Here is a 27,932-nt window from a genome sequence, read left to right as displayed (position 1 = left end):
CTATGCAACCCCCAATCCTGCAAATCAAATAGTCACTGAGGGGATACTGTATAATCAATAATTAGAATGTTATTTGGTGGGGAGGTAGAACACAAGATGACCTCAGCTAAGTGGTGATCCATGCTATGAAGTTTATTCTGGCCTGTTTGAAAAAATGAGAAGTTATTTACTTTGCACAGTAACTGGAGTTCTTAGAGATTTGTTTTGCATGTGCAGATTCCATTAATGGTATGCACGCACCCCATGTGCTCAACTTCAGAATCTTTCGGCCAGCAGCGTGTGTATGGTGTGCATGGGTCTTTGTGCTTGTCAGAAGGGCATAAAAGGGTGGAGAGCACAGGCGCCAACTTTTCCTGGTGCCGGTGGGTGCTTGACCCGTGCCGCTCACCGCTGGCCCCACCCCGACTCCACTCATGCCCCGTCCCCATTCCAACCCCTACCCCAAAGTCCCAGCCCCAACTCCGCCCCCTCCCTGCCCCATTGGACTCTTTCCTCAAATCCCAGCCCCAGCCCCGCCTCTTCCCTGAGTGCGCTGCTTTCCCCTCCTCCCCCGTCCCTTCCAGCACTTGCCGCCATGAAACAGCTGTTTTGTGGTGGCAAGCGCTGAGAGATGGGGGAGAAGCGGGGACGCGGCGTGCTCAGGGGAGGAGGCAGAGGCCAAGGTGAGCTGGAGCGGGCGGGGGGGTGAAGCGGGGAGCTGCTGGTGGGTGCAGAGCACCTACCAATTTTTCCCAGTGGGTTCTCCAACCCCGGAGCACCCACGGAGTCGGCGCCTATGGTGGACAGCACCAACTGCCATCAGTTTCCACAGAATCTCAATATAAGGAACTCTAAAGTGAAGAAATGGAGGTCAGGTCACGGAATGTGCATACGGATAACACATCTCAAAGAACTCCAGTTACTGTACAGGCAAGTAACTTGCCATTCTCCTTTGAGTGATTGTCCATATGGACATTCCACTGATGGTGACTCTCAAGCAGTCAACCCCATGCATTGGAAATAGGATCTCACAGTCTAGGAGAAGAGAGACTGGAGTACGCCTTTCCAAATGCAGCATCGGACCTGGAGACTTTGATAACTGCATAATGCTTAGTGAATGTATGAACTGATCCGCAAGTAGCTGCTTTGTGTATACAAGATGGAGCTATTCTTCAATGAGGTTGCTGAAACTGCCTGAACACTAGCAGAGTGAGTCTTAAGGATGGTAGGCTGGTCCTTATTTGCTGCCTCATAGCAAGCCCTTAAGTTAGTAAGGCTTTTGCCACAGTCCCACATGACATTCTCATAAGCAAGCTAGGGAAATGTGGGCTAAATCAAATTACTGTAAGGTGAGTGCACAACTAGCTGAAATACTATACTCAAAGAATAGTTATCAATGGTTCACTATCCAACTGGGAGAGCGCATCTAGTGGGGTCCTGCAGGGGTCAGTCCTGGGTCTGGTACTATTCAATATTTTCATTAATGACTTGGATAATGGAGTATGCTTATAGTATTTGCAGATGACACCAAGCTGGGAGGGACTACAAGCACTTTGGAACAGGATTAGAATTCATGAATTTGACAACTTGGAGAATTGGTGTTAATTCAACAAGATGAAATTCAGTTAAGACAAGTATTTCACCGTGGAATGAAAAATCAAGTGGACAACTACAAAATTGGGAATAACTGGCTATATCATAGTACGGATTAAAAGGATCTGGGGGTTCTAGTCTATCACAAATTGAATACAAGTCAATAATGTAATGCTGCTGCAAAAAAGACTAATATCATTCTGGGGAGTATTAAAAGAGATATGTAATATGTAAGAGATGGGAGGTAACTGCCCTGCTCTATTTGGCATTGGTGAGGCCTCAGCTGGAGTATTGTGTCCAATTCTGGGTACCACACTTTAGAAAAGATGTAGGCAAACTGGAGAGCAACAAAAATGATAAAAGGTTTAGAAGACCTGACTTATGAGGAAAATGTTTTAAAAAACTGGGCATGTTTAATCTTGAGAAAAGACTGAAGGGGGACCTGATAACAGTCTTGAACTCTGTTGAGGGCTGTTATAAAAAGGATGGTGATCAGTTGTTCTCCATGTCTCTGATGGTAGTATAAGAAGTAATGGGCTTAATCTGCAGCAAGGGAGATTTAGGTTAGATGTTAGGAAAATCTTTCTACATATAAGGGTATTTAAGATCTGGAATAGGCTTCCAAGGGAGGTTTTGGAATCCCCATCACTGGAGGTTTTTAAGTACCGGTTGGACAAACACATGTCAGGGATGGTCTACTTGGTCCTGCCTCACCACTGGCACCTTGACTAGATGACTTCTCGTTGTCTCTTCCAGCCTTAATTTCTAGGATTCTATGATTGTCAGAGATCCATCTTCACAAATATTGGGAAGATACAGCCTTGTCCTGAAGGCCAGAACACATCTAACTAAGCTGGGCAAAAAAATTTTGGTGAACAGCAAATTCACTGAAAAATTCATTTTTCAGTTCAAACAAAATTCAGCTCAATTTCATCAAATAGTTTTGGCAAAAAAAATTGGAAAACAATTCTAAAAAGTTGAAACCACTCACTTTGGCCATTTCAAAACAAAACATTTCAACTTTTCATTTTGACTTTGCACTTTGAAATGGTTATTTTGTTTGGACATTTAGGTCATTTAAAAAAAAAAAAGATGAAGAATATCCCAAAATGAAAGCCAACATTTTTTTGTTTTAGGTTAAACAAACATTGTGTTTGACCCAAAACATAGGTTTTATTCATTTTGTTTGTTTGTTTCAGGGGTTAAACCAAAAAAATTCAGTTCACAACGTAAACTATTTACATACTGCATGTTTTCTAGAAATGTGCAATTCCCACGGCAGTAATTGTACTTGAGGTGCCCATCATTGGCAGCCCTGTATCTTTTGCAAGAGAAGCAGTACTTAAACCCCAGGGACCTTGAAGAGGTCATTTTCATAAAGTCCAAATCAGTTGTTTGTTTGCTTGAAATTTGCCAGTGGATAAGAACAACTATGAACAACTAAAACTATAACCATAACTACACAAATAGAGCTGGAGAACACAGCAAGCCCTTTGCCTGGTTGACAGAAGGCAACTGAGAGGAAAGGATAGTGGTCTGTGAACTCCGCCCTTTTGTATCCTTGCTGAGGCACATGAGGAGCTGCATGGTGTACACACACTGCAGATACTGCTGTCCAGAAGACTCTGAACTTGAGTACACGGGGTGTTTGTGCACCTTTAGTGGAATGTATATGAACAATCACTCAAGGGGAAAAAAACTATCCTTGCTTACCTTCTAAATTTTGACTCTAGATAAACTTAAAGGACTTTTCAAATCCACTAGGTGGTGTAATTTGTCTTTTTCTGTTAAATATAGCTTTACAAATATTCATCAAAATTAATCTCTAAATGTAGGCAGGAATACATAATTATACAAATTATGAAGCAAGAATCTTGTCGTACAAACAATAACCTTACAGAGGTGTATAGATTTATTAAGGCCAGAATGTAGTATGTCCTCCCTCCTCACTGAAGTTATGATTAATTAAAATAGCTACAGTCAGGAAAGGGGATCTGATTTCCAGAACATTCATAGAACCAAAGAGGGAATTCAGTAATTGCCTTGAGTCCCCTAACGCCAACCTAAACCTGAATTAAATTAAAGGGGGAGTCAGCTTTTATACCTTTTTTAAAAATGCCTGAAGGATCAGACTTCACTCTGTAGGACTTTATTCGCCCATGCAAAAAGAAAATGGGCGCTAAGTAACCTGTATTGATACTTAAATGTTTCAGTAATTAATAATTAGAAGAAATTATTGAATCTGGGGTCTTTTTTTCTAGTCAGATAAAATTTGGACATTTCTATCAATTTCAAATATCAATTTTCCTATAAAGCTTTGAGCCTGTGAATTCGTGAATTTGTATTAGTTCCCTTCAGGATCTGGTATAAAAGAATGACCAGTGATGCCTTTGATTTACTAGTTCACTGTATATGGTTTATGGGGGGTGGTCCTGTGGGTCCTGCTTAACATTTAGACTCAGAAGCCACAAAAAAAGGAGAAAAAAACAAGTGGGGCTGAATTAAGCAGAACTGGCTATGAAAAAACATAGTTAACATCTCAGCTGCTATTGTCATTGCACCATCTGCCTATGTTTCCTCTTCATGTATATTTGCATAACATATTTTATCAGTGGAGAGTTCAGGTTGCTCAAGTGCATTTCTAAACAACAAAACCGCTAGAAAGTCAGGAAACTACCAATTAAGCTAGCATTCACATCCATGTCAACCTCAATTCACGTTTCTTACCATCTAAATACCAAGGTACTCAAACACACTCACAGAGTGCACAAGTAGCTCTCTTTATTTTATTTATTTATATCCTGATACATCTGAGATTACCTGTAGCAGATCAGTTGGATGGTAAGGCGTGTAAGGTTATTTTACTTCCATTAGAATGTAATCAGACTATTTGCTGGTATTCATTCTAAATGATTTATTCCACTTTAAAGGGGGTGGGAAGGGAAAACCACATCTAGGCTGACAAAACATGGAAAATTTCAGGAAATATAATTTAAGAGAAATATTACATTAGAAATTTGGCACAAAAAATGAGGTTAATATGGTGTTTCTACCGGTATTTCTATATTTTACACACGCTCAAAATATGAATGAAATGTTAATGCAACAATTAAGTTTGTGCACAAACTTTTTTTAAATTATGAAATACAAGTGGTCAAGTTATCAGAGAAATGTTATTTTGGACAGATTGTTCCTAACAGCAATGGGAAAATACTACAAAATATAATGTGGCTGAGTTTGCTTTCATAAGAGGGCCTTCATACTTGTATTTTCTTATTTTATTTTAAAAACACATCTTTTCTTTTGAATTAATGACACTGCCTCACTTTGAAGTGTAAATATATATCTTAATGCAAAGACATACAGTTTGGACAAACACCAGGAATCACAGCAATGCTTTTAAGAAGTCAGTCATGCTGCATTCTAGTGTGCAAAGGCCAGTATATGGGAAAGATGAATAGAAAGTGTGATCTAATGATCAAGCACATTCTAAACATTCATAGGAAGGAAGGAAAGGAACACTGTCAAAGTATGGAACCTTGTTTACAGAGAATAATTGAAAAAAAGCCAGACTAATTTCTCTTACCTTTTTTTCAAAGTCCATATTGCTAGAGTTGAGCATGTACGGACACCATTTAAAATTTAATGAGATTTCCTATTGTGCATATTCGATGACCTGCTCAAATGTTAATAACATTGAAAGATTTGTTTCAGAATGCGAACTTAGCAAAAGCAAGCATTCCTCATTGGAGGATCCTTACATGACAAGTCTAAGATATTTGATCTAAAAAGTTAACAATATTTTTTTCCTTACTATTTTTTTTTTTAAATTTCTTCTTCATAACAAAGAACTGAAGGGATTTTCCCCTCAGACTTTCCAGAACAAATTGCACTTTTGGGTTGAGACAAAACATGAGATGTTCTCCAACAGCAAAATCTATCTGTAAGTTAAGGCCTCATGAAAAACAAGGGGTTAATAATGGGAATAGTTTTGCAACCATAGCTGTAGCTTTGGCTACCCGTGAATAATATATGTATTAACCACAGTTCTCAAACTGTGGCCCTGTGCTCCCTGGAGAGCAAAAAATGGACTTCTCATTTCCATATGTTGAATTGCATTAAAAGACATTTAAAATACTTGGATAATATTACTTTTTCATGCAAACAATAGCTGCAGCTGACTCAGGGAACCAGTGGTCTGTGCAATCACAAACCAGAGGAAAGGTTGTCCATGAGAAACTCTGTATTATGATACAGTCCACCCTATGAAAAAGTTTCAGAAGTCTTGTGATAGGTGCACATTTGCCTGTATTACATAGATGAATGTGTGTTCATATCTCATTAGTAACTTCCATTGATTTAAACATGATTTGTGTCTCTTCATTGTCAAAAAAAATCTGTTAATATAAATACGTATAAATCTGACATTACCACTAATATACACAGCTTTATAGGGAGAAAGATCCTCAAAGGCACGGAGGTGCCTCCCAGGGGTGTTAGTTTCCAAGCACCTTTGAGGATCTGAGCCTTAGGGTACCATCTACACTTGGAGCTGGGGGTATGATTCCCAGCTCGAGGAGACATACCCACATTAGCGCTGATTGAGCTAAGCCGCTAGAAATAACATGTAGCCACGGCAGCACTGGCGATGGGACAAGCTAGCTGACCCAAATATGTACCCATCCTAGGCATGTGCTCAGGGAAGCTAGCCCATCCCGCCATTCACGCTGCTGCGACTACACTATTTTTAGCACGCTAGCTCAATTAGAGATAGCAGGAGTATATCTCCGTGAGCTGGGACCCACACCCCCCCCCCGCTCCAAGTATAGACATACCCTTAGGGCTGGATAGTCCTGTGTCCTTCAACTTTCAGTAAATATTTACGGATCACAAAGGTGTGTGTACTGATTGTGTGATAACTTGACTTACACACTTATACAAACATTGCTTTTAGCAGTGTTACAGATTATAATCTAAACAGCGTATATATCGCCCAAGTATTCAAACCAAGGTGCCTAAAGTTAGACACCTAAACCCATATTTACACACCTGAATAAAAATGGCTTGTTTTCATAGGTACTGAGCAACTGCAGTGCACATTTACTGTAATGGCTGTCAACAGGATCACTGAAAACTCAAGCCATTGTTATTAAGGTGTTTAACTTTAGACAAAGCAATTGGGAAATTATGGCCAATATATTTACCAAGAATAAAAGATGCCTCCCTGTAATTCACAGAGGATTGCCACAGGCTCCCACTTCAGCAGAATGGGGGAACAGATTCCTTAAAATACAGGCTACATAACAACATCAGTACCGATCACATTATACTTCCTCTCCACACTATCCCCGTTGGATACAATCTGTATAGAAAGATCGATCTAAATACTGCATTGCACATATCTGGCTGGTCTTGCAGTCCCCTTCACAGACAATGCTTTTGTCATAACTCACAATGAAATTATTGTAATATTGTTGAAACAGTTTGCTGTGTGGCACAGTGAATTGCTTTGCCATTTCATATAAATTTTCTGGCTTCAAGTCTTCAATACCGTATGTTTTGGTCAGGATGTATTCTAGTTTCCAGTTCGATTCATTTTTCATGTTGGCATCTGTGAGATTCAAGTAAAACTGCCAAAGGTCCTACACGTTTAAAAAAAAGGGGGGGGGGGCACAGTTGTATTGCTTGCTTCATTAAGTTTCTTGAATGATATATTGATTAGGAAGCTGTCACTGCTTATTATTCACAAATGAATAAAAGGTCATGCCCCACCCCAAGAGTTGGGCTCACACCATAAGCTGGCACTTGCATTGCAGTAATGGTGAGAGGAGGAAAGAGAACAGAGACACAAATGAGGTAGCTACGATATTGGAGGTGCTTTCCTTCAAAGAAGAGGGTAAACCAAAGTCCCTTTTGCACATCTCTGGTGGGCTGGCCAAATGAATGTTAAAACCAGATCTAGGCTACATATAGGGAGAAAAGCATAGTAAGGGCTGAACTCACTTTTCCCCAGGCACCATTTGGTGGCATATGGATGGGTGGCCAGTGGAGGCCATGGGAAGAATGTAGGGAAATGAAGACTTGCAGGAACGAGGGTCATGTAAGAAATGGGCAGCAGATATGCACATAAGCTTTGCCATTGACTCCAGTGAGGCCAGGATTTCACCCTGAACCTTCTGGAAGTTCTCTGAAAGTGTTTTAATCAGTGCCAGACTAAGTGCACCAAAGTTATGGTCTCTATCACCAAAGCTCACGTGTGTCTAAAGAGACACCTATCCATACGTGCCAGGATTTTACCTGCCTTTTCCACGGCTGAACACGGCTTTTTTCTGACTCTTATTCTGTGTTCTAGGGTTTACGCAGCAGAAAGAAAATGGGAAGTGGATCTTTCAGGCTCAGTAAAGGTTGCATAGTTCCTATTTGAAGATTTTTCCTTTCCTCCCCACACCCTTCTCCGCCTGTCACTGAGGAGACAGAACCCAGCACCAATCTGGCAGCAGGACACCCAGTATGAAAAAGGCTTGAGCTATAGCTATTTTAATACTTAACACTAACACAATTCTTTTAATCTTCACATACCAACAAGCTATAATGAAGAGGATCGTATTGATACAGTCTGACTCCAGGATTGTTGGACTCTCTCTGCACCACACTTTTCACTGGTGTCACAGCAGGTGCTACAAACAAGGAATTTATTGGGTTTTCTGAAAAAAAAAAATTGGGAAATAATCATTCCCTTTAGGGTAAATCCTTTCAGAAATGCATTATTTACATTTGAGAACAAAGACGACAAGACCTAGGGTGCTTGGCTTAGGTACTTTAGGGACTTTTGCACAGGAGTAGCTATATCAGTGCAACCGCCCAGCATAGAGTTGCTGTGCTGGCACAAACCTAGATAAGTCTCACCCATATAAACTCCGCTTTACCTCAATGCAGGGCATCTACACTGGAGACTTGCACCAGAATAGCTACATTGGCACAACAATCCAAAATGTAGCAATGCCCGACGTATCCAGTGCATTTCTGTTGTTAGCCTGGTGACAGATATGGCAATTTCCTGCACCACCTCACTGAAGAGAGACAAAGTGGGTGAGATCATTTTTCTTTTATTGGACCAACTTCTGCGGTGAAAGGGAAGAGCTTTTGAGATTCACAGAGCTTTTCTTCAGGTCCTTATTGAATTAAGTCTATGTATCATTGTGGGCCAGGGATTGTATGCAATTCCATGGGGATGGGAACAACAGTCCTCCAGGAACTATGAATAATGTGGGAGTGAGTAGGCAAATTTACTCAGGTTATAATACCTCCAGGGAGCGACCACCACCAGGAGAGATTCACATATACTGATTCAGACTGGATTCTCTAGAGAACCAACCATCAGAGAAAGGACTTTTGGATAAACAGCTTGAGTATGAACTGTCCAAGGGAGACCCCAATCCTTCCTTTTATTTTTTAAATATATTTTCTCTATAATGCTTTTACCTTCAGAATAAATGTGCTTGCTTAGAAAGAGCTGGGTGTAACTTAACTGTAGGTAATTATGCTGCCTATAGCCTCTGAGGAGAAGGCAAAGCAGGCCTGCTCCAGCAGTCTGATTTGCTGGGGAACTCAGTTTAAGCAGGGAGCTGCGCAGCCTGGAAATACCCTGGTCAGGAAGGAGAGAGACACATCCAGTGTTCCTTCTAATTTTTCCCATGCACGTGCAGAATGAATTTTGTTACGTGCACCAATATGGAGGCGCTGTATTACACATTACCTCCATATTGTTGGTGCACATAACAAAATTAATGTGGTGGGGGTGGGGCCAAGGGATTCAGAGTGTGGGAGGAGGCTCAGGGCTAGGGCAGAGGCTTGGGATGCCGTGGGGTGAGGACTCCAGCTGCGGATGCGGGCTCTGAGTTGGGGCCGAGGATGAGGGGCTCAGGGCAGGGGCAGAGGGTTGTGGGGAGTGGGCTCTGGCTGGGGGTATAGGCTCTGAGGTGGGGCCGGGGCTGAGGGGTTTGGAGTGCAGGCTGCCTTGGGGCTACAGTGTGGAGAAAGGACTCCCCCTAGCTCTCTTTCCCTGAGCAGCACCTGGGCTGGGGGCCGGGGGGGGAAAGGAGAAGAGGCACCTCTCCCTGCAACAGCAGCTCTGGGCTGGGGCCGCAGGATAGGCGCTTCTCTGTGGGTTGGGCTGCAGCTGGGGAAGGGGTGCTTCTACCCCAGCAGATCCGGGGGAGGGGGGCTGGCTTAGGGCTGGTGGGGAGAGGTGCTTCTTCCCTGATCACGGCAGGTCCGGGGCTTGGCTGGGGCCGATGGGGAGAGGCGCCTCTCCCCACTGCAGCCTTGAGCGCCTGCACAGAGCTTAATAGGCTGCTGCATGGCCGCAAAGCTTCGAGGGAACTCAGGAGACGTCTCCACCCAAGAGAGCTGATAGCTGGGGAGCCAGAAGCCTGAGCGTGGGTGCCCTTGCTGAACCATGGAGGGGGAATTCAGGTACAGGTGCCCTGATCTGTGACAAGCCTCACCAAAGGACACAGATCAGAGCTATCTTCAACTTACGTCTTACATGCAGCTTCCTTCATGTTTTTTGCATTATCAGAAAGCCAGGAGCCTACAACAATTTGCCCTGAAGCTCACCTAACCAGACTCTGAGAGAAATCCCTGCTGGCATCTGTTATGTCTACCCTGCTCTTTACAGCAAGTCAAAGGGAGGATATTTGAGGACTTTCAGTAGCGAAAATACACAGGTACATGTATTTAGAGCATCTCTGTGAAGAAAGTTAGATATTCCTTTATGCAGCCAACATAACAGTGTTGAAGGCCACAAGCGAGTAGGAGCTCTGAAAGCTGAAGAACGGTGCTGGAAAGCCAGCAGATTCTTCTGCAGGAGATAAAATGGACTCTGTATCTCAATACATGGATTTTGCCTGCAAATTCCAATTGAGCTTGAATTCAGCGAAGCTTTGTCAATAAACAAATGCCTGAAATGAGAACACACTCTGAAAAGAGCAAAGTCATAGTTAGCAAGATTAGACATGTAAGTGCCTATTTTTGTCAGAGGAACAAGACAATAAAACAGATTTTGAAGCAGAGTGACTTGCATAATGCAAACTGCAGTGACAAAGCAGCAAGGTTGGTCTGTCCCGCGTACTGAAGTTTGGATGTGTAGTCAGTTAATTAAATGTGCAGCCAGCCCTGGGAACATCATCTGGGCAAAACACTGCCTTAACAGACATGGTAAGAACAAACTCTCTAAAGGTGGTTCTCTCACTTGGTGTGATTCCTTCTTATTGGGGTGTCAATGTGAAATTGGTCTATGTTAAGAGGACAGTGACTTAGAGTGCAGAGCTGATTCAATGAAGGGTTTTAGGATTGTTTTTAGAAATTCGTATAAAACCTATTATAAATGTGGAGTCAATTATGGTACGTTTATAGATACTGTAACAAACTCAGGCACCGAAGTCACTGTTCTGTGCTATAGACACAAATATTTAAGCAGCGATTTCTATTAGAAACAACATCCTTTGTAGCCACTCTGACTCTTAAAAATAAGTTATTTCAGAGCACAATGCAAAACCTTCAAAGCTAGGTGCTTATCCCAAAGAGAAATCACCTGATCAAGGAGATGGCACAAGCGGAGATTTCTTTTCCCAACCCCCGCCCCTTATCTTAATTAACTTTGAAGCAGCAGGGAACCCATGAGAGGGGTTCAATAATGATGCAGGAAACACAAAAAGCAGGACATGTTTCCTTGGCCTGAGAACATTCCCTTTGACATACATAACACACAATAGGAACTGGCCAGTGCAATTTGACCATGTCACTGAAAGAGAGGAAAGGAAAGACTAGTGATGCTTGTCTAGGAATTACTGGCATTCATTAAAAGAGTGACACTTAGAAAGCCTCTTCTAATATCAGTAGAAAAGGAAAATGTGGACAGTCTGTCTTACAATACAATGCGAGGTGGTTCTGCACAGTTCTCATTACAGGAATTTGGGGAGAACAGCACTTATACAGTGTTGTCGTAAGTGTTCAACAACCTTGATAAAAAATAAATAAATAGCATTTTCATCCCCATTTCTTTTTAAAAATAATTCACACCAGACTTTGACTGGCCCCAATATACACCAGAACATTCTTTTACTTGGAGCCAATCAGGAAAGGATGCAGCAAAGACACTTGTATTCTACAAACATCATTACCTTTCTCATCCAGAAGGATCATGATGCTATCTCTGTGAGTATGTCCAAAAAACTGTCCAGCAATAACATCACTATACTTGCGAAAAATCTTTACTAATCTCTCATTGTAATATCCTCTTATGGCAGTAATGTTCCTTGTGAAAGGCAGATATCCTATTGGCACATGTCCTATCACATATACCTAAAAATCAGATAAATACAACACAATTAGCATCCTCATATGAAGCAAACGTTTTCAGCTTTAGCCTAGAACTGATTAACACTGAGTCTCATAATAATGCAGTCTTTGAAAGACTTTGTCAGTCTGACTACTGTAAGTTAGTTTTGTTATAAGCAAGCATGAGTAGTTAGTAACAGAGTGTAAAGTAATTATGAACCAATATTTAGTAACCTTACATCAGAAAATGAGCATAAGCAAATACATTTATTACAATATTAGGGAAGTGGCAACTCCTAAAACTAAAGCTGCATACATTTCCCTTCTAAGCCTTTCTTTTTGAATTCACAATTTTTCGAAAAATATTTGCCATGGTGACATTTTTTAGCATTGTTCTTTGGACTAGTGTGAATATTTTGGGAAAGGCTGTGCAAAAAAGATTTCAGTCGTTTAGGAGACAAGGAGAGTGAAAAAAATATACTTGTTCCATTATTAACAAACAAAACAAAAAACTTTGTGCTGTTTTCTTGAACTGTTTTATGTTCCAAAATTGTTTGATATTTTATTGTAAGGTTTAAGAAATGGCATATGACTGTTTGATTAAATATTGTAGCCAATGTTTCCACATGGGGGACAAAACTGTATACACAATTTTAACTTTCATTTCCTTACTTCTGCATGCTTAGTAACCTGAACAACATTTTGTGTATGCAATAAGGATAGAGTTTGTGAAATATAAGACATGCTTTTCATGTGTATTATCTGCTAAAGGGAAAGAATGTAATATTTGTACTTCAAGTACATGTACAAACATACCCATGTTCTTTGGTACCATGTTACAGATGCAACTTTTCAACCAAGTTCCCATTTAAATAGCAGAGACGTCCTCTGCATCAAGTCTTGTAGTTTTGTGGATAATTCCATTTTGGATTTCCTGGGCTATGAAAGTACTGTAATAGTCCTTATAATGCAGACATGATTCTGATCTCACTTTCACCAACACAGATCAGGAGTGAGGTAAGTAAGACTACAGTCAGGTCTCTTTTTTCTTTCCTATTGCTCACTACTGCATGTAGCGGGTAGCAAATATATATTTCTTAAAGCCTCTGCCCTGTCAAATCAATTGCAAATTCTAAAATAGCCCTGAAACTTGATTCACTTCTTTCTCTTTTCCTTTTGCTAGCTTTCTTTCAATTTACACAAATAGATATGATGGATACTACTACTGACATTGAGTTGATTCATTGTATTCTGTGTGTAACGCCTACCTTCTCCTTCTTTTGAAGAGAGATTTCTAGTGTGCTCTCCAACCACACTAACTGGTTGGCCGGGTCAGTTATATTCAGAGTCACATGGTTGGGACTGTAATATAGATTTGTGTTCAAACTGATTATCCTGAGTGGTTGAGGGCTAACACTGGATTGAAAGAGTTGGGTATAAAAGCCACCTGTGAAAACAAGATCAACAGAGGAAGAATGCTTTCAAAACACAAGTTTAACGTGAAAGGACTACACTGACAGTTAGAATAGTAAGACTTCTATCAACCAGATTCTGAAATGTTTACTCATATCGAGCAGCATCTTATTTCTCAAGTAATCTAGTTGATTTCACTGTATTCAATATCATTCAGAGGTGAGGAAAATGACACAGGGCATTTTTTAGGACCACTTCTACTTTTTGCCCTTTATTTGTCAATTTGCATGTGTGTATGAATTGGATAACTGCATAAGTGGTGCTAAATGCAACAATAATATCCTAGACATTTGGGGGGGTTCTCATTAGCATTGTGTGAGTTCACTGATTTTCCTGTAGCTATAGGACGTCTGATTTCCAAAACAGAGATCCAATTAAAGAAAAATACAATGTTTTTTCCATCCATTCTGGCTCATGAAAGGAAGCCTACGTTGTGCAGTAGTGTGAAAAAATTAACCCACGACTCTGGCCAACCCTCTATAGCAGCGGTGGGCAAACTTTTTGGCCCAAGGGCCACATCAAGGTGTGAAACTGTATGGAGGGCCCAGTAGGGAAGGCTGTGCCTCCCCAAACAGCCTGGCCCCTGCCCCCTCCCACTTCCTGCCCCCTGACTGCCCCCCTCAAAACCCACAATCCATCCAAGCCCGCTGCTCCTTGTCCCCTGACCGCCCTCTCCCAGGACCTCCTCCCCTAACTTCCCCCTGGGATCCATCCCACCCCTTATCCAACCCCCCTGCTCCCTGTCCCCTGATGGCCCCAACCCCTATTCAGCCCCCCACCCCCTGACAGGCCCCTCGGGGACTCCCATGCCTATCCAACGCCCCCTGCTCCCCATCCCCTGACAGCCCTGCCCCATCCAACCGCCCCGCCCCATCCAACCGCCCCCAGTCCCTGTCCCCTGACTGCCCCCCGGAACCTCCTACCCCTTATCCAACCCCCCTGCTCCCTGCCCCCTTACCCTTACCATGCCGCTCAGAGCGGCAGGAGCTCGCAGCCACTTTACTGTGCTCCTGGCAGGAGCGGTGGACCAGAGTGCGGGCGGCGCAGCGAGTTGAGGCTACCGGGGGGGGGGGGGTAGCCCTCGCCTCCCCAACCGGGAGCTCGAGGGCCGGGCAGGACAGTCCCATGGGCCGGATGTGGCCCGTGGGCCATAGTTTGCCCACCTCTACTCTACAGCATACAGTAGAACCTCAGAGTTACGAACACCAGAGTTATGAACTAACCAGTCAACTACATACCTCATTTGGAACCAGAAGTATGCAATCACGCAGCAGCAGAGACCAAAAAAACAAAACCAAATACAGTACACTACTGTGTTAAACGTAAACTACTAAAAAAATAAAGGGAAAGCAGCATTCTTCTTCTGCATAGTAAAGTTTCAAAGCTGCAGTAAGTCAATGTTCAGTTGTAAACTTTTGAAAGGACAACCGTAACATTTTGTTCGGCATTGTGAACATTTCAGAGTTATGCTCCTAACTCTGAGGTTCTACTACAGATGTTGTGGAGCGGATCCCTTGGCTAGTATACCTCCACTGACTTCAATTAACACCATCTGAGGATCTGCCCCTGTGTGTGTTATTTTTCTCTTCTTGCTCTCTTCTTGCTTTCCCTTCTTGCTCTCAAGTCCTTCTTACCCAGTCTCTCCTATTCAGAATGCCAACCCCCAAAATACTCCAGTTCAAATTAAACTTCCGAACTCACAGTGTTTGTGGGGGTTGGAAATTGAGTTGAGTTTGTCAGCCCGTTGGTTTAAAAAAAAAATCATTATTGTATCAGCCTACATCTGATTAACTAAATTAGATACGGAACATTTTAATTAATTGTATAATCCCAGTGATTATTTACTAGCACCTCACTTTGCATAAAGGTGTTACTAGATCTTTGAAACTTTCTCTTTGAATTGCAAGTAGCCTCAAAGTAAACAAACAATTACTCTTCAATTTTTCTTTAAGTACGAGTGTAACTATGGCTTCCCATACCCTTCCTTGATAGTTATGCTCTTATTTTAGATTGTGAACTCTTCCATGAAGAGAGTGAGTCTCTTACGTTTGTACAAAGCTTACAACATTGTAAGTGCTACCCAAAGCAGGGAATTATTATTACACTAGAACAAGAATAAAGTCTCTCTACAGGATTAACTGTAGACAGGAATTGCTATATAGCAAAAATCAATAACTCTTTTACCTCTGGAGAAACTGGGCCAGATGCTCCATTGCACTGATTCATCCTTGCAGTTTAGTGAAGTAGAGAGGGAAAATCTATAGAACTGTCAGTCCTCTCAACATTAGTTTTACAAAATGTAGCTACTATATTTTACCTTTCTTGAAGGTACTGATTGCCTCATCAGTTAGCCAAGGTTTCCAGAAATTTGCTACTGCACTGTAAACTTCATTGGCAGATACAGGCAGCTGATCCTGCCAAAAAACAGAACTTTCATCACTCTGACACACAAATTCATGGATTTTTAAAGCCAGAAGGGACCATCTGATCTGATCTCCTGGAAAACATAGGCCATAGAATCTCATCCAGTTACTTCTGTAGAGTAGTAAGGAGTGGGAGCTTAAGGTACTTTTCTGACTACAAGATATCACTGATGACCAGTGTAGCTCTGGAAATTCCTTTCACAGTAACAGAAAGATATGTGGTGCATGCAACAAAAAGATTTTTATGGCCCTACTTACATGCAAAGCCTAAAGATCCTTTGTCTACAGACCTTGAGACAAGAGATTCTACCCCAAGTGCCGACAAAGTTTAATTTTTTACATTTTATTTCAACAAATCTGAAAACCACCATAATGCTATTTTCCCCAGCCCTCTTTTGCTCCCAAGCTAAAAATGTAAACAGGTTTTTTTAGGGGAAAAAACTTTCCATCTTCTGTCTAAGTTTGATGAGAGAGTTCTCATCTCATCTCATGCACGTGAGCATTGCTTGGGTCAGATGGAAGTGCAGGAGTCCTAGTTAAAGATGTTGATAAAACTTTTTCACATAAAAGTCAAAACCAAAACGTTTTGTGGAAACAAACATCCACCCCCTCCCCCCATCCCAGAATAGCCTAGTGGTTAGGGCACTCTCCAGGGCTGTCAGAGGTCCAGGTTCAAATAATCAGAACCAAACACCTGAATTTCAGTCAGAACTGAATGTGAAGTCTCTTTTCTATGGCATTTAACACCATTAGTAAATGAGTGCCCGAAAAATTTAAAGCAATAGGATTAGGGCTTAACAACTCGGTTGCACAAAAAATTTCAAAGTTTCAAAATTTGTTTTTCTTTTTGAGGCAGGATGAAAATGACACCTTTCTGATTCACAAAACATTTTGTTTTTGACTCTAACGGGCGGGGGGAAATAGTATTATGGTGGTTTTCAGATTTGTTCAAATAAAATGTAAAAAATTAAACTTTGTAGGCACTTGAGGTAGACACTCTTGTCTCAAGGTCTGTGGACAAAGCATCTTCAAGTCTTTGCATGCACGTACAGCTATCAAAAACCAGTCTATATCTTTTTGTTGCATGTATCACACGTTTTTGTTTCTGTGAAAGGAATTTCCAGAACTGCACTGGTTAAATATATGGTTAGTGTTCATCCAACAGATATGCTTAAATCTAGCTCCAGATTTGAGGCTGAATTGTGTGTTCAAGGAGGCTTCGATCTGGCTCCCAAACAGAGGGTTGTGTTCTGTGTACATTTGGATTACACGCTAAATTAGGAAGCCTGGTCTAATTGGAGCTACCAGGTAGGCTTGTGCAAGAGGGCCAATGTGACAACAAAGACTGAAAGACTATTCAATGATATATTAATCTGTTGATACTTTTCTTATTGCAAAATATGTGGAAAGGACCAAAGATCATTAAGTAGCTTTACTCAATCAGTTGGTGTTCAGCATATTGGGGCATATTTCACTCCTGCTTTTGGACTGCAACAGCAGCTATATGTGCTGTGCCACATCAATGTCAGTTTGTGGCACATAGTGCCAACAGTAAGCAAGTGCCTATAGAAATATAGCCCATACAAACCTGCAATACCCTCACATTTTGTACAAACAGTGTCTCTCTTGTATACTCCCACATGATTCAAACTATGGGGAAAAAACATGGCAATTCTGCACATCAATGAAGTCTGATATTTCAAAACGAAATGCCATATAATAAATACTCACATGTTTTAGTGCAAAGCTGAGGGAAATAGGTGCAGTTTCACTTTAAACAGCAAGCAAGTTTTTGGAGCATGATATTTATCTGTCCTAGTTTACTATATTTCAATGTGTTATATTGCATACGCTTTACAAACACAACTCACATTCACCATGCAGGGTGCCCATTACATAAATGCCAATGTCTGCACTGAGAATTTACATCAGTCGATGTAAATGAGAATATTTGTATGAAGCTATCTTCCTCTAGATCTCAGGAGGTTGCTGCATGTCAGTTATTCTCCCTAAACGTTGATATTCCTTTAAAAAAAAAGCCAAACAAATCTGAACTAAATTTCATTTAGGCAAAGGGGAGAAACAGATGTAACTATATATTATATTAACCCCTCTGCCCGCGTTAGGGCTAATGGACATACAGAATGCCGCTTGGGGGGAAAAAGGACTGGTTAGAGTGTGGGAGGATCTTACAGAGTCCTAGCTAATATTTAAAAACAAATTACTGCAACTGATCTGCTTATATAAGATCTACCTCTGCCCCTGAGATCTGGTGGGAGAATTCGGCCCTTACTCCTTTGAACTGCTGGATTAACTTTGAAATATGTTTAGTGAATATGTTCAGTTTCTAGTGTTCACTATGTTTTCATCTATGCCGAGAACAACATTGCTAACACAATGTGGAAGTCAGAAAGGCATTGTGCCAGACTGGAATGAACTATGGGACCAATAACTTGTCAGTGGAAATATCTGTAGCAATCCCAAACAAGACCAAAAACTACTAATGCAATTTTTGATATTAATGAAGGAACAGTGGGATTTTACATTGTCAGGTTTTTTTTGTTTTATGTCACCATTAGAAAGCAGAGGAAATTAATTACAAAAAACGTACACAGTCCTGATCCAATGTCCAGTGAAGTCAATGGACACACTCCCAATGAGCTTTTAAGCAGGCCTTGAATATTACTGGCACACTGACAGATCCCATTAAGGATGCCACCTGTAGTACTGAGCTCAAATATTACATACATATGCATGATTTACCCAGCATAAAAAAATGAAATTTAAATAAATTGTGTATATGAGGTAGTGGTTTCATGATTTGTAAGCATCCAATTTATCTAAGTCAGTTTGCAATACCATAGGTCAATAGAAAGATTTGATCTGACATCAACATTAGTTCAAGTAACTTTACACACAGAGAAAGTTGTACTTTACATCACTGTAGTTTGAAAATATTTACACTCTGAAGATCTAGGTGTAAACTGGACAATCATAGGGTACTGCTTCCAGTATAACACACAAACACACACACAAAATTTCATTTTTATTGCAGTGTTCCAGCTCTTTTAATTAGACTCAGCCATTCTAGTAAAGAAGCCCATCTGCTCATATTCCTAAAAAACTCATTTTACCTGTGGCCAGTAGTCATGATTACCCAAAGCAGGAAACACCTGGAGATCTGGAAAGAAACTTTGAATGGTAGAAGTCATATTGCCAATAACATTAATGACCATCTTTGTGGAGAGTTCCTCCACTGGAACATGAGGTGGGCTATCCCTAAAAAGAAGAGGACTTCATAAGTGTCAAAGTAGTTACAACTCTGTAAAAAACTCCTCATTTGTTGTTCTGAACAACTCTGCCAATGCACCTAAATTCTGGCCTGGAATACTGCTACAGAACTCAAATAAAAAGCTAGTGTATTGTCTGAGAGGGTCCCTGCCAAGTCCCTCCTTTCCCCCCTTTATAAATAGGTTCCATGTTTAACAGAGAATCCCATGATAAATACTTACCACTATTAAGACTTCTCATAATCAAACCAACCCACTCAGAGTGCATACGTAATCTGGATTTCATTCCTTCACTCCCCCTCCCCCCATAAGACATTTAAGGGCAGGGGGTGGAGGTGTTATTTATTTATTTCCCTCCCATTCTGTTGAAAATAAACTGCAGTGGGTTAATCTAGACTGGTCTGTTTATATATACACTTGTCAACACCCTACCCCTGAATTTACATAGCACCTTTTAGCTCGAAAGACCCTGAAACACAAAGACAGTAATCATAAGCATCACTACCCATTACTAAAATAAATACCCACCACTAAAAATAAAGCATCCACTAATTTACACTGAAGAGGGAATTGTAGGTAGGTAGAATGTGGTATTTTTGCTAGGACACCAGACTAATCACTTCGAGTTCTTACCGAAAATACCATGGTAGTCCTGTTTAACTACTGACATGGCCCCCATCATCACAGTGTTCAAATGCTTCATAAGCATTTATCTTCACAGCACCCCAGTAATAATGGGAAGTATCATTACCCCCATTTTACAAATGGGGAACTGAGGCACAGACAGTAAATGTCTTGCCCGGGATCAACACAGGAATTGAACCCTGCTCTCCTGCATCCCGGGCCAGTGCCTCAACCACAGGAGCAGCCTTTATTGATAAGTGGGCAGGTTTGTTCTAATTCTCATCAAAAAGAGCACCACCACCAGCACAATACTGAGTTATCAGTTCAGGACTGACTCAAAGAGGAGAGGGGTTCCTCCTGAATTTTCCTTAGAGCCTGATTTTTTCTTGAAAGTCTCCCATCTGAGTAGTAGCCTGGCCTGACCCAGTCCTGTTCACCACATAAGTATGAACCCAATATGCAGATTCAAACCAAAGACTGCCTGGTCCTTCAGTTGTTAAGAGACGATGAGGGCAGCATTATAAAGTGGGTATCTTTTTTAACCAGCCACACCACACAATAAAGGACAGAGAAGTACTGCAGATAGAGAAAACGTAGCAGATGAAAATCACATAGGAGGTTACCATGGATACAGGAAGGTCTGACTGCGTTCAGGTACCTATAGGTCTCCCCTTCAGGAGTCTGTGACTAGAAGTATCCAGTGATCAGACAGCCTTCTCAAACCAAAGTGTTGTTTATTTTGTCAATGGGCACAATGCATTTAGAGAAAAAATATTTTAAAATAGTCTATACGAGTGTCTGACCTAAAGGCTTACCATCATCTGATGGTAACCTGGCAGGCCTAACTTCTTCAGACTCCCCAGTGGGTGCCTTTGTCTCAGCCTGGTTCCCACAAACTACTCCACTCATGCTTGAGAGTGTGTTTCTTTTTAAACCTGCCACAGTTCTTTTGATCACCTATGTTCCTGGGTCTCTTCCTATCCTGGCATTGTTGTCTCTTAACACCCACAAGTGTTTGCAGAGAAGTGGCTTCTTTTGAGTCATTCTTTTTCATGGATTCTTAAGAGTTTAAAGTCAGATGGGACTATTAAATCATCTAGCCTGACCTCCTAAGTAACACAAGCCATTAAATTTCATCCATTTATCCCTGTATTAAGTGTATTAAGCCCAATAACTTGTGTTTGGCTAAAGCACAGAAAGGCATCCAGTCTCCCAAGAGATGGAGAATTCACCACTTTTCTTGGCAGTTTGGTCCAGTGGCTAATCACCCTTGTTAAAAATTTGTTCTTTATTTCTTTTTCCCTCTTGCTTGTTTTTGCCAACAGCCAGTATTGAACTATTCAAATATATTTAGACAGTAAACATCCCAATAACCAGGTCAACATACAATATGAATAAATTATTCCACTGCACCTACAAATCTTAAACATTCAGTCAGTTTTGCAACTTGTTAGTAGGGATGTCAAATGATTAAAAAAAACCCTGCAATTAATCGATTAAAAATAATCATCATTAATCACAGTTTTAATCACACTGTTAAACAACAGTAGATACCAATTTAAATTCAGCACGGAAGAATGTCCTCTGGAATGGTGGCCAAAGCATGAAGGAGCATATGAATGTTTAGCATATCTGGCACATAAATACCTTGCAACAACAGTACCATGTGAACGCATGTTCTCAATTTCAGGTGACATTGTAAATAAGACGCAGTCAGCATTATCTCCCGTAAATGTAAACCAACTTGTCTGTCTTAGCGACTGGCTGAACAAGAAGTAGGACTGAGTGGACTTGTAGGCTCTAAAGTTTTACATTGTTTTGTCTGAGTGCAGCTATGTAAAAAAAAAGTTCTACATTTGTAAGTTGCATTTTCACAATAAAGAGGAACTACAGTACTTGTATGAGGTGAATAGAAAAATACTACTTCTTTTGTTTATCTTTTAAGTGCAAATATTTGTAATAAAGTGAGCACTGTACACTTCATATTCTATGCTGTAATTGAAATCAATATTTGAAAATGTAGAAAAACGTCCAAAATATTTAATAAATAATATAATAAAATTTAAATTGGTATTCTATTATTAACTGTGTGATTAAAATTTTGATTAATCATGAATATTTTTAATTTAATTAATTTGTTTTACATTAATCACTTGCTTATAGCCCTACTTGTTAGTAATTCAGACAATGCAAGCGGAGCAGACAGAAGCAGCATTTAAAAGGCATCAGACTCAAATGTATTGCTGCAAACAGAAACAAATGTTTGAATATTTAAAACTAGTGCACTATGGTCTTCCAACTCTTCAAAGTGTTTCACTAACAGGGTAGCTATTGACTGACTCCATTACTTACCCTGTCCATATCATGAAGGAAGCTTGTTGTTCAGACTCTTTCATATACTTAAAGGCTGATAAAATAAGTTGATAAGGAGAATCACAGAAAAAATCTCCAAAAGGCCCAGGGTTGGAGGCATTAGCCCCTTTGGAAGAAGAACAAACTTTGGTGTGATCGCCAGTGATGTGGTAAGTAGGGTCTAAATGCAAGTCGGATACATGCCAGAACTGCCCTGTTTTTAGAAAACAAACAGTAATGAAAATGACTCTCTCTTGCCAAGGAGCTGAGTTTCTCCTTAGAGTCTGCATTAAGATTGATGTAAGAGTCAACATCATCCTCTTTTGCCCATGCTTCACAAATCTATTTATCAACTGAGATTGAGAAACTAGCCCTGGTGAATGTGGGGCCTATGCCATCAAGTTTGCTGACTTTAAGCTTTCATTTTAAAAACTAAATTTCTTGCCTTCATGATTATAACGACAACTTGCAAATGTGAACTGAATGTACAAGATGCAGTGTTGTAATCCTAAACCTGCAGACTGCTCCGGTGCTTCTGTTGCCCCTCAAAGTTTTGCTAAACAGGAGCAGAGTAAACTTAACAAACCTCTACTTGCGCTATATTGATGACATCTTCATCATCTGGACCCATGGAAAAGAAGCCCTTGAGGAATTCCACCATGATTTCAACAATTTCCATCCCACCATCAACCTCAGCCTGGTCCAGTCCACACAAGAGATCCACTTCCTGGACACTACAGTGCTAATAAACAATGGTCACATAAACACCACCCTATACCGGAAACCTACTGACCGCTATTCCTACCTACATGCCTCCAGCTTTCACCCTGACCACACCACACGATCTATCGTCTACAGCCAAGCTCTGCGATACAACCGCATTTGCTCAACCCCTCAGACAGAGGCAAACACCTAACAAGATCTCTATCAAGCATTCTTACAACTACAATACCCACCTGCGGAAGTGAAGAAACAGATTGATAGAGCCAGAAGAATTCCCAGAAGTCACCTACTACAGGACAAGCCTAACAAAGAAAATAACAGAACGCCACTAGCCATCACCTTCAGCCCCCAACTAAAACCCCTCCAACGCATTATTAAGGATCTACAACCTATCCTGAAGGATGACCCAACACTCTCACAAATCTTGGGAGACAGGCCAGTCCTTGCCTACAGACAGCCCCCCAAACTGAAGCAAATACTCACCACCAACCACATACCACACAACAGAACCACTAACCCAGGAACCTATCCTTGCAACAAAGCCCGTTGCCAACTGTGCCCACATATCTATTCAGGGGACACCATCACAGGGCCTAACAACATCAGCCACACTATCAGAGGCTCGTTCACCTGCACATCCACCAATGTGATATATGCCATCATGTGCCAGCAATGCTCCTCTGCCATGTACATTGGTCAAACTGGACAGTCTCTACGTAAAAGAATAAATGGACACAAATCAGATGTCAAGAATTATAACATTCATAAACCAGTCGGAGAACACTTCAATCTCTCTGGTCACGCGATTATAGACATGAAAGTTGCTATATTACAACAAAAAACCTTCAAATCCAGACTCCAGCGAGAAACTGTTGAATTGGAATTCATTTGCAAATTGGATACAATTAACTTAGGCTTGAATAGAGACTGGGAGTGGCTAAGTCATTATGCAAGGTAACCTATTTCCCCTTGTTTTTTCCTACTCCCCCCCCCAGACTTTCTTGTTAAACCCTGGATTTGTGCTGGAAATGGCCCACCTTGATTATGATACACATTGTAAGGAGAGTGATCACTTTAGATAAGCTATTACCAGCAGGAGAGTGGGGTGGGAGGAGGTATTTTTTCATGCTTTGTGTGTATATAAAAAGATCTTCTACACTTTCCACAGTATGCATCCGATGAAGTGAGCTGTAGCTCATGAAAGCTTATGCTCAAATAAATTGGTTAGTCTCTAAGGTGCCACAAGTACTCCTTTTCTTTTTGCGAATACAGACTAACACGGCTGTTATTCTGAAACTTAAACCTGTGATCAGTCCCACTGCTGCTGTTCATGAGCCTGTGTGAGTGGTTTGAAACTGCCAAGAATCACATCCATTTCATTCTGTTGCCTCTGCTTGAGAAAGCTGTAAGTATGGGCAGCAGAAAATGACCCAAAATTGGAGGATGAGATGGGGTGGAGTGATGGAGATCCTCCTTATTTACCACTGGGTGTGGGGAAAGAAAGAAAGAAAGCACTTCTCCCTTCCAACAGCTAGAGGAGGATGGAGTTTCAATTTTTTCAGACATATACTATACAAAGGTGGATAGGAAAGAAGATGCCTCCTGTTAGGGTCCAGAAACAACCTTCTCCCCAGCAGCTCTGATAAGAGGCAGCCTAGACTTCTTACCAGCGCATGGAGGCTCTACCAGACTTATCTTTTGTATCTGTCTCTAGCTACTAGGTGTCTGGTAAGTTTTCAACTGCTGTTCCTGAGCACTAAGCAGAGACAAGCACCCAATGGACTTTAGGTGCATATTAACTAAAAGATTAATTACAAAGTTACATATTATAGGAATACCGACCCTCAGATTTCAGATATGATAATAAATAGCCCTTTCAAGCTGTAGATTTCAACGCACTTTGCAAAAGAGAAAATGATCTCTGTTATACAAAAGGGAAATTGAGGCCTAGAGGCAAAGTGATTTGTCCAAGGTCACACAGTCTGACAATGGCAGAGCAGGGAACAGAACCCCAGTCAGACTCATCCTAGCATGCTTTAACCAGAAACTTATTTCAGGAACTTAAAAAGAAGATGTGAACATTTGAAAATTGTAATATTGCAATTTCTGCTAATGGTTGCAAGATTTGTCTTCTGGAAACTTGCAGAGGTTTGCATTTGAGATGCGTGAGTCACAGAAGCTGAGTATGGAGCAATAGTTCTTTTAAAACATGTATATAACTGGAAAAAAATAAAATCACACATAGAAAATGTGGAATTTGCTTTGCTGACCAAAGGCAAAACACAAGTTAATGTTTATTATAGCGGTATAGTTAATGTTTATGTCAAGGTTCCTCCCCCACTCTGAACTCTAGGGTACAGATGTGGGGACCTGCATGAAAAACCTCCTAAGCTTATCTTTACCAGCTTAGGTCAAAACTTCCCCAAGGTACAAGGTATTCCACCCGTGGTCCTTGGAATGGCCGCTACCACCACCAAACTAATACTGGTTACTGGGGAAGAGCTGTTTGGACGCGTCTTTCCCCCCCAAATTCCTTCCCAAAACCCTGCACCCCACTTCCTGGACAAGGTTTGGTAAAAAGCCTCACCAATTTGCCTAGGTGACTACAGACCCAGACCCTTGGATCTTAAGAACAATGAACAATCCTCCCAACACTTGCACCCCCCCTTTCCTGGGAAATGTTGGATAAAAAGCCTCACCAATTTGCATAGGTGACCACAGACCCAAACCCTTGGATCTGAGAACAATGAAAAAACATTCAGTTTTTTACAAGAAGACTTTTAATAGAAAATAGAAGTAAATAGAAATGAAGAAATCCCCCCTGTAAAATCAGGATGGTAGATATCTTACAGGGTAATTAGATTCAAAAACATAGAGAACCCCTCTAGGCAAAACCTTAAGTTACAAAAAAGATACACAGACAGAAATAGTTATTCTATTCAGCACAATTCTTTTCTCAGCCATTTAAAGAAATCATAATCTAACACATACCTAGCTAGATTACTTACTAAAAGTTCTAAGACTCCATTCCTGGTCTATCCCTGGCCAAGCACAGCATACAGACAGACACAGACCCTTTGTTTCTCTCCCTCCTCCCAGCTTTTGAAAGTATCTTGTCTCCTCATTGGTCATTTTGGTCAGGTGCCAGCGAGGTTACCTTTAGCTTCTTAACCCTTTACAGGTGAGAGGAGCTTTCCCCTGGCCAGGAGGAATTTCAAAGGGGTTTACCCTTCCCCTTATATTTATGACACGCCCCCCAAATCTCAGCTAGGGTGAAACACTGGCTGGGATTTCTTCCTGGAGCTCTAGGAAAAACAGAGTTAATAAGACACATGCATCTCTAAATATACTACCAAGTACATAAAGACTAACAATATTTTCCACATCTTAAGGATGATTTTAACCAGTTGATTCTGGGAAACTTTCACGGGAGAGTGCATCAGCCACTTTGTTAGAAGCTCCTGAGATGTGTTGGATGTCGAAATCAAAATCTTGGAGAGCTAAACTCCACCGAAGAAGTTTTTTGTTAGTTTCTTTGACTGTGTGAAGCCACTTCAGTGCAGCATGGTCGGTTTGCAGGTGGAAACGCCGTCCCCAAACATATGGGCGTAGCTTTTCCAGAGCGTAGACAATGGCATAACATTCTTTTTCAGTGACTGACCAGTTGCTTTCCCTCTCAGACAGTTTTTTGCTGAGAAACACTACAGGGTGGAATTCTTGATCAGGTCCTTTTTGCATTAAAACTGCTCCCACACCACGCTCGGATGCATCTGTGGTTACTAGGAACGGTTTGTCAAAGTCTGGGGCCCTTAGTACAGGGTCAGACATGAGTGTCGCTTTAAGCTTGTTAAAGGCCTTCTGACACTTTCCGGTCCACTGAACAGCATTTGGCTGTTTCTTTTTGGTTAGGTCTGTCAGTGGGGCAGCAATTTGGCTGTAGTGCGGTACAAATCGTCTGTAATAACCGGCCAAGCCTAAGAAGGATTGAACCTGTTTCTTTGACTTTGGGACAGGCCACTTTTGGATAGCATCCACTTTGGCCTGTAGGGGGCTGATAGTTCCTTGACCCACCTGGTGTCCAAGGTAAGTCACTCTGTTTAGGCCTATTTGACACTTCTTAGCCTTAACAGTTAGTCCTGCCTCCCTTATGCGCTCAAGGACTTTTTGTAGATGTTCCAGGTGGTCTACCCAGGAATCCGAAAATATGGCCACATCGTCAAGGTAGGCGACTGCATATTCTCCTAATCCCGCTAGGAGACCATCTACAAGTCTTTGGAAAGTGGCGGGTGCATTTCGCAGCCCGAAAGGGAGTACATTAAATTCATACAGCCCGAGATGTGTGATGAAGGCTGACCTTTCCTTGGCAGATTCATCTAGCGGTACCTGCCAGTACCCCTTTGTTAAGTCCAAGGTAGAGATGAACTGGGCCCGTCCCAGTTTCTCTAACAGTTCATCTGTGCGTGGCATTGGATAGTTGTCTGGGCGAGTTACAGCATTCAGCTTACGGTAGTCCACGCAAAAACGTATTTCCCCATCTGGTTTGGGAACTAGAACCACTGGAGATGCCCATGCACTTTCAGAGGGGCGGATTACACCCATCTGTAACATATCCTGGATCTCCCGTTCTATAGCAGTTTTAGCTTGAGGAGACACCCGGTAAGGTTGGACCCTAATTGGGTGAGCATTACCTGTGTCAATGGAGTGGTATGCCCGTTCAGTCAGTCCTGGGGTGGCTGAGAACGTTGGCGCGTAGCTAGTGCACAGCTCCTGGATCTGCTGTCGCTGCATACGCCCAAGGGTCATGGAGAGGTTCACCTCTTCCACACCACCAGCACATTTCCCTTCGTAGTAGACACCTTCAGGCCACTCAGCATCATCTTCTCCCTGGGCTGTAAACTGACAAACCTTTAATTCTCTGGAATAAAAGGGCTTTAGAGAATTAATATGGTACACCTTAGGCTTTCGGTTGGAGGTGGGGAATGCTATGAGATAATTAACAGCTCCCAGGCGCTCCTGGACCGTGAATGGCCCTTCCCACGATGCTTCCATTTTATGGGCCTGGAGCGCCCTTAAGACCATGACCTGGTCTCCTACTTTGAAGGAACGCTCTCTGGCATGTTTATCATACCAGGCT

At 41.5% G+C, this 27,932-nt stretch overlaps 1 protein-coding gene across 1 annotated transcript in view; it reads right to left on the bottom strand.

Moving 5' to 3' along the window:
• Positions 1–4,471: 4,471 nt before the first annotated feature.
• The window catches only part of SMPDL3A (sphingomyelin phosphodiesterase acid like 3A), a 29,906-nt gene continuing 6,445 nt past the window's right edge, over positions 4,472–27,932 (bottom strand). The window contains exons 2-8 of the mRNA XM_077813010.1: positions 22,076–22,289; positions 18,944–19,088; positions 15,704–15,800; positions 13,182–13,360; positions 11,757–11,937; positions 8,152–8,276; positions 4,472–7,214 (exon numbers count right to left, since the gene is read on the bottom strand). Of these exons, the coding sequence (XP_077669136.1) occupies positions 6,915–7,214; positions 8,152–8,276; positions 11,757–11,937; positions 13,182–13,360; positions 15,704–15,800; positions 18,944–19,088; positions 22,076–22,289 (1,241 nt within the window). The 3' untranslated portion in view covers positions 4,472–6,914. The remainder of the gene's footprint in view (positions 7,215–8,151; positions 8,277–11,756; positions 11,938–13,181; positions 13,361–15,703; positions 15,801–18,943; positions 19,089–22,075; positions 22,290–27,932) is intronic.

The sequence above is a fragment of the Eretmochelys imbricata genome, chromosome 3, assembly GCF_965152235.1.
Source record: "Eretmochelys imbricata isolate rEreImb1 chromosome 3, rEreImb1.hap1, whole genome shotgun sequence".
NCBI lineage: Eukaryota > Metazoa > Chordata > Testudines > Cheloniidae > Eretmochelys > Eretmochelys imbricata.
Note: the sequence above shows the minus strand (reverse complement) of the source record. Positions and strands in the feature narration are given on the sequence as shown.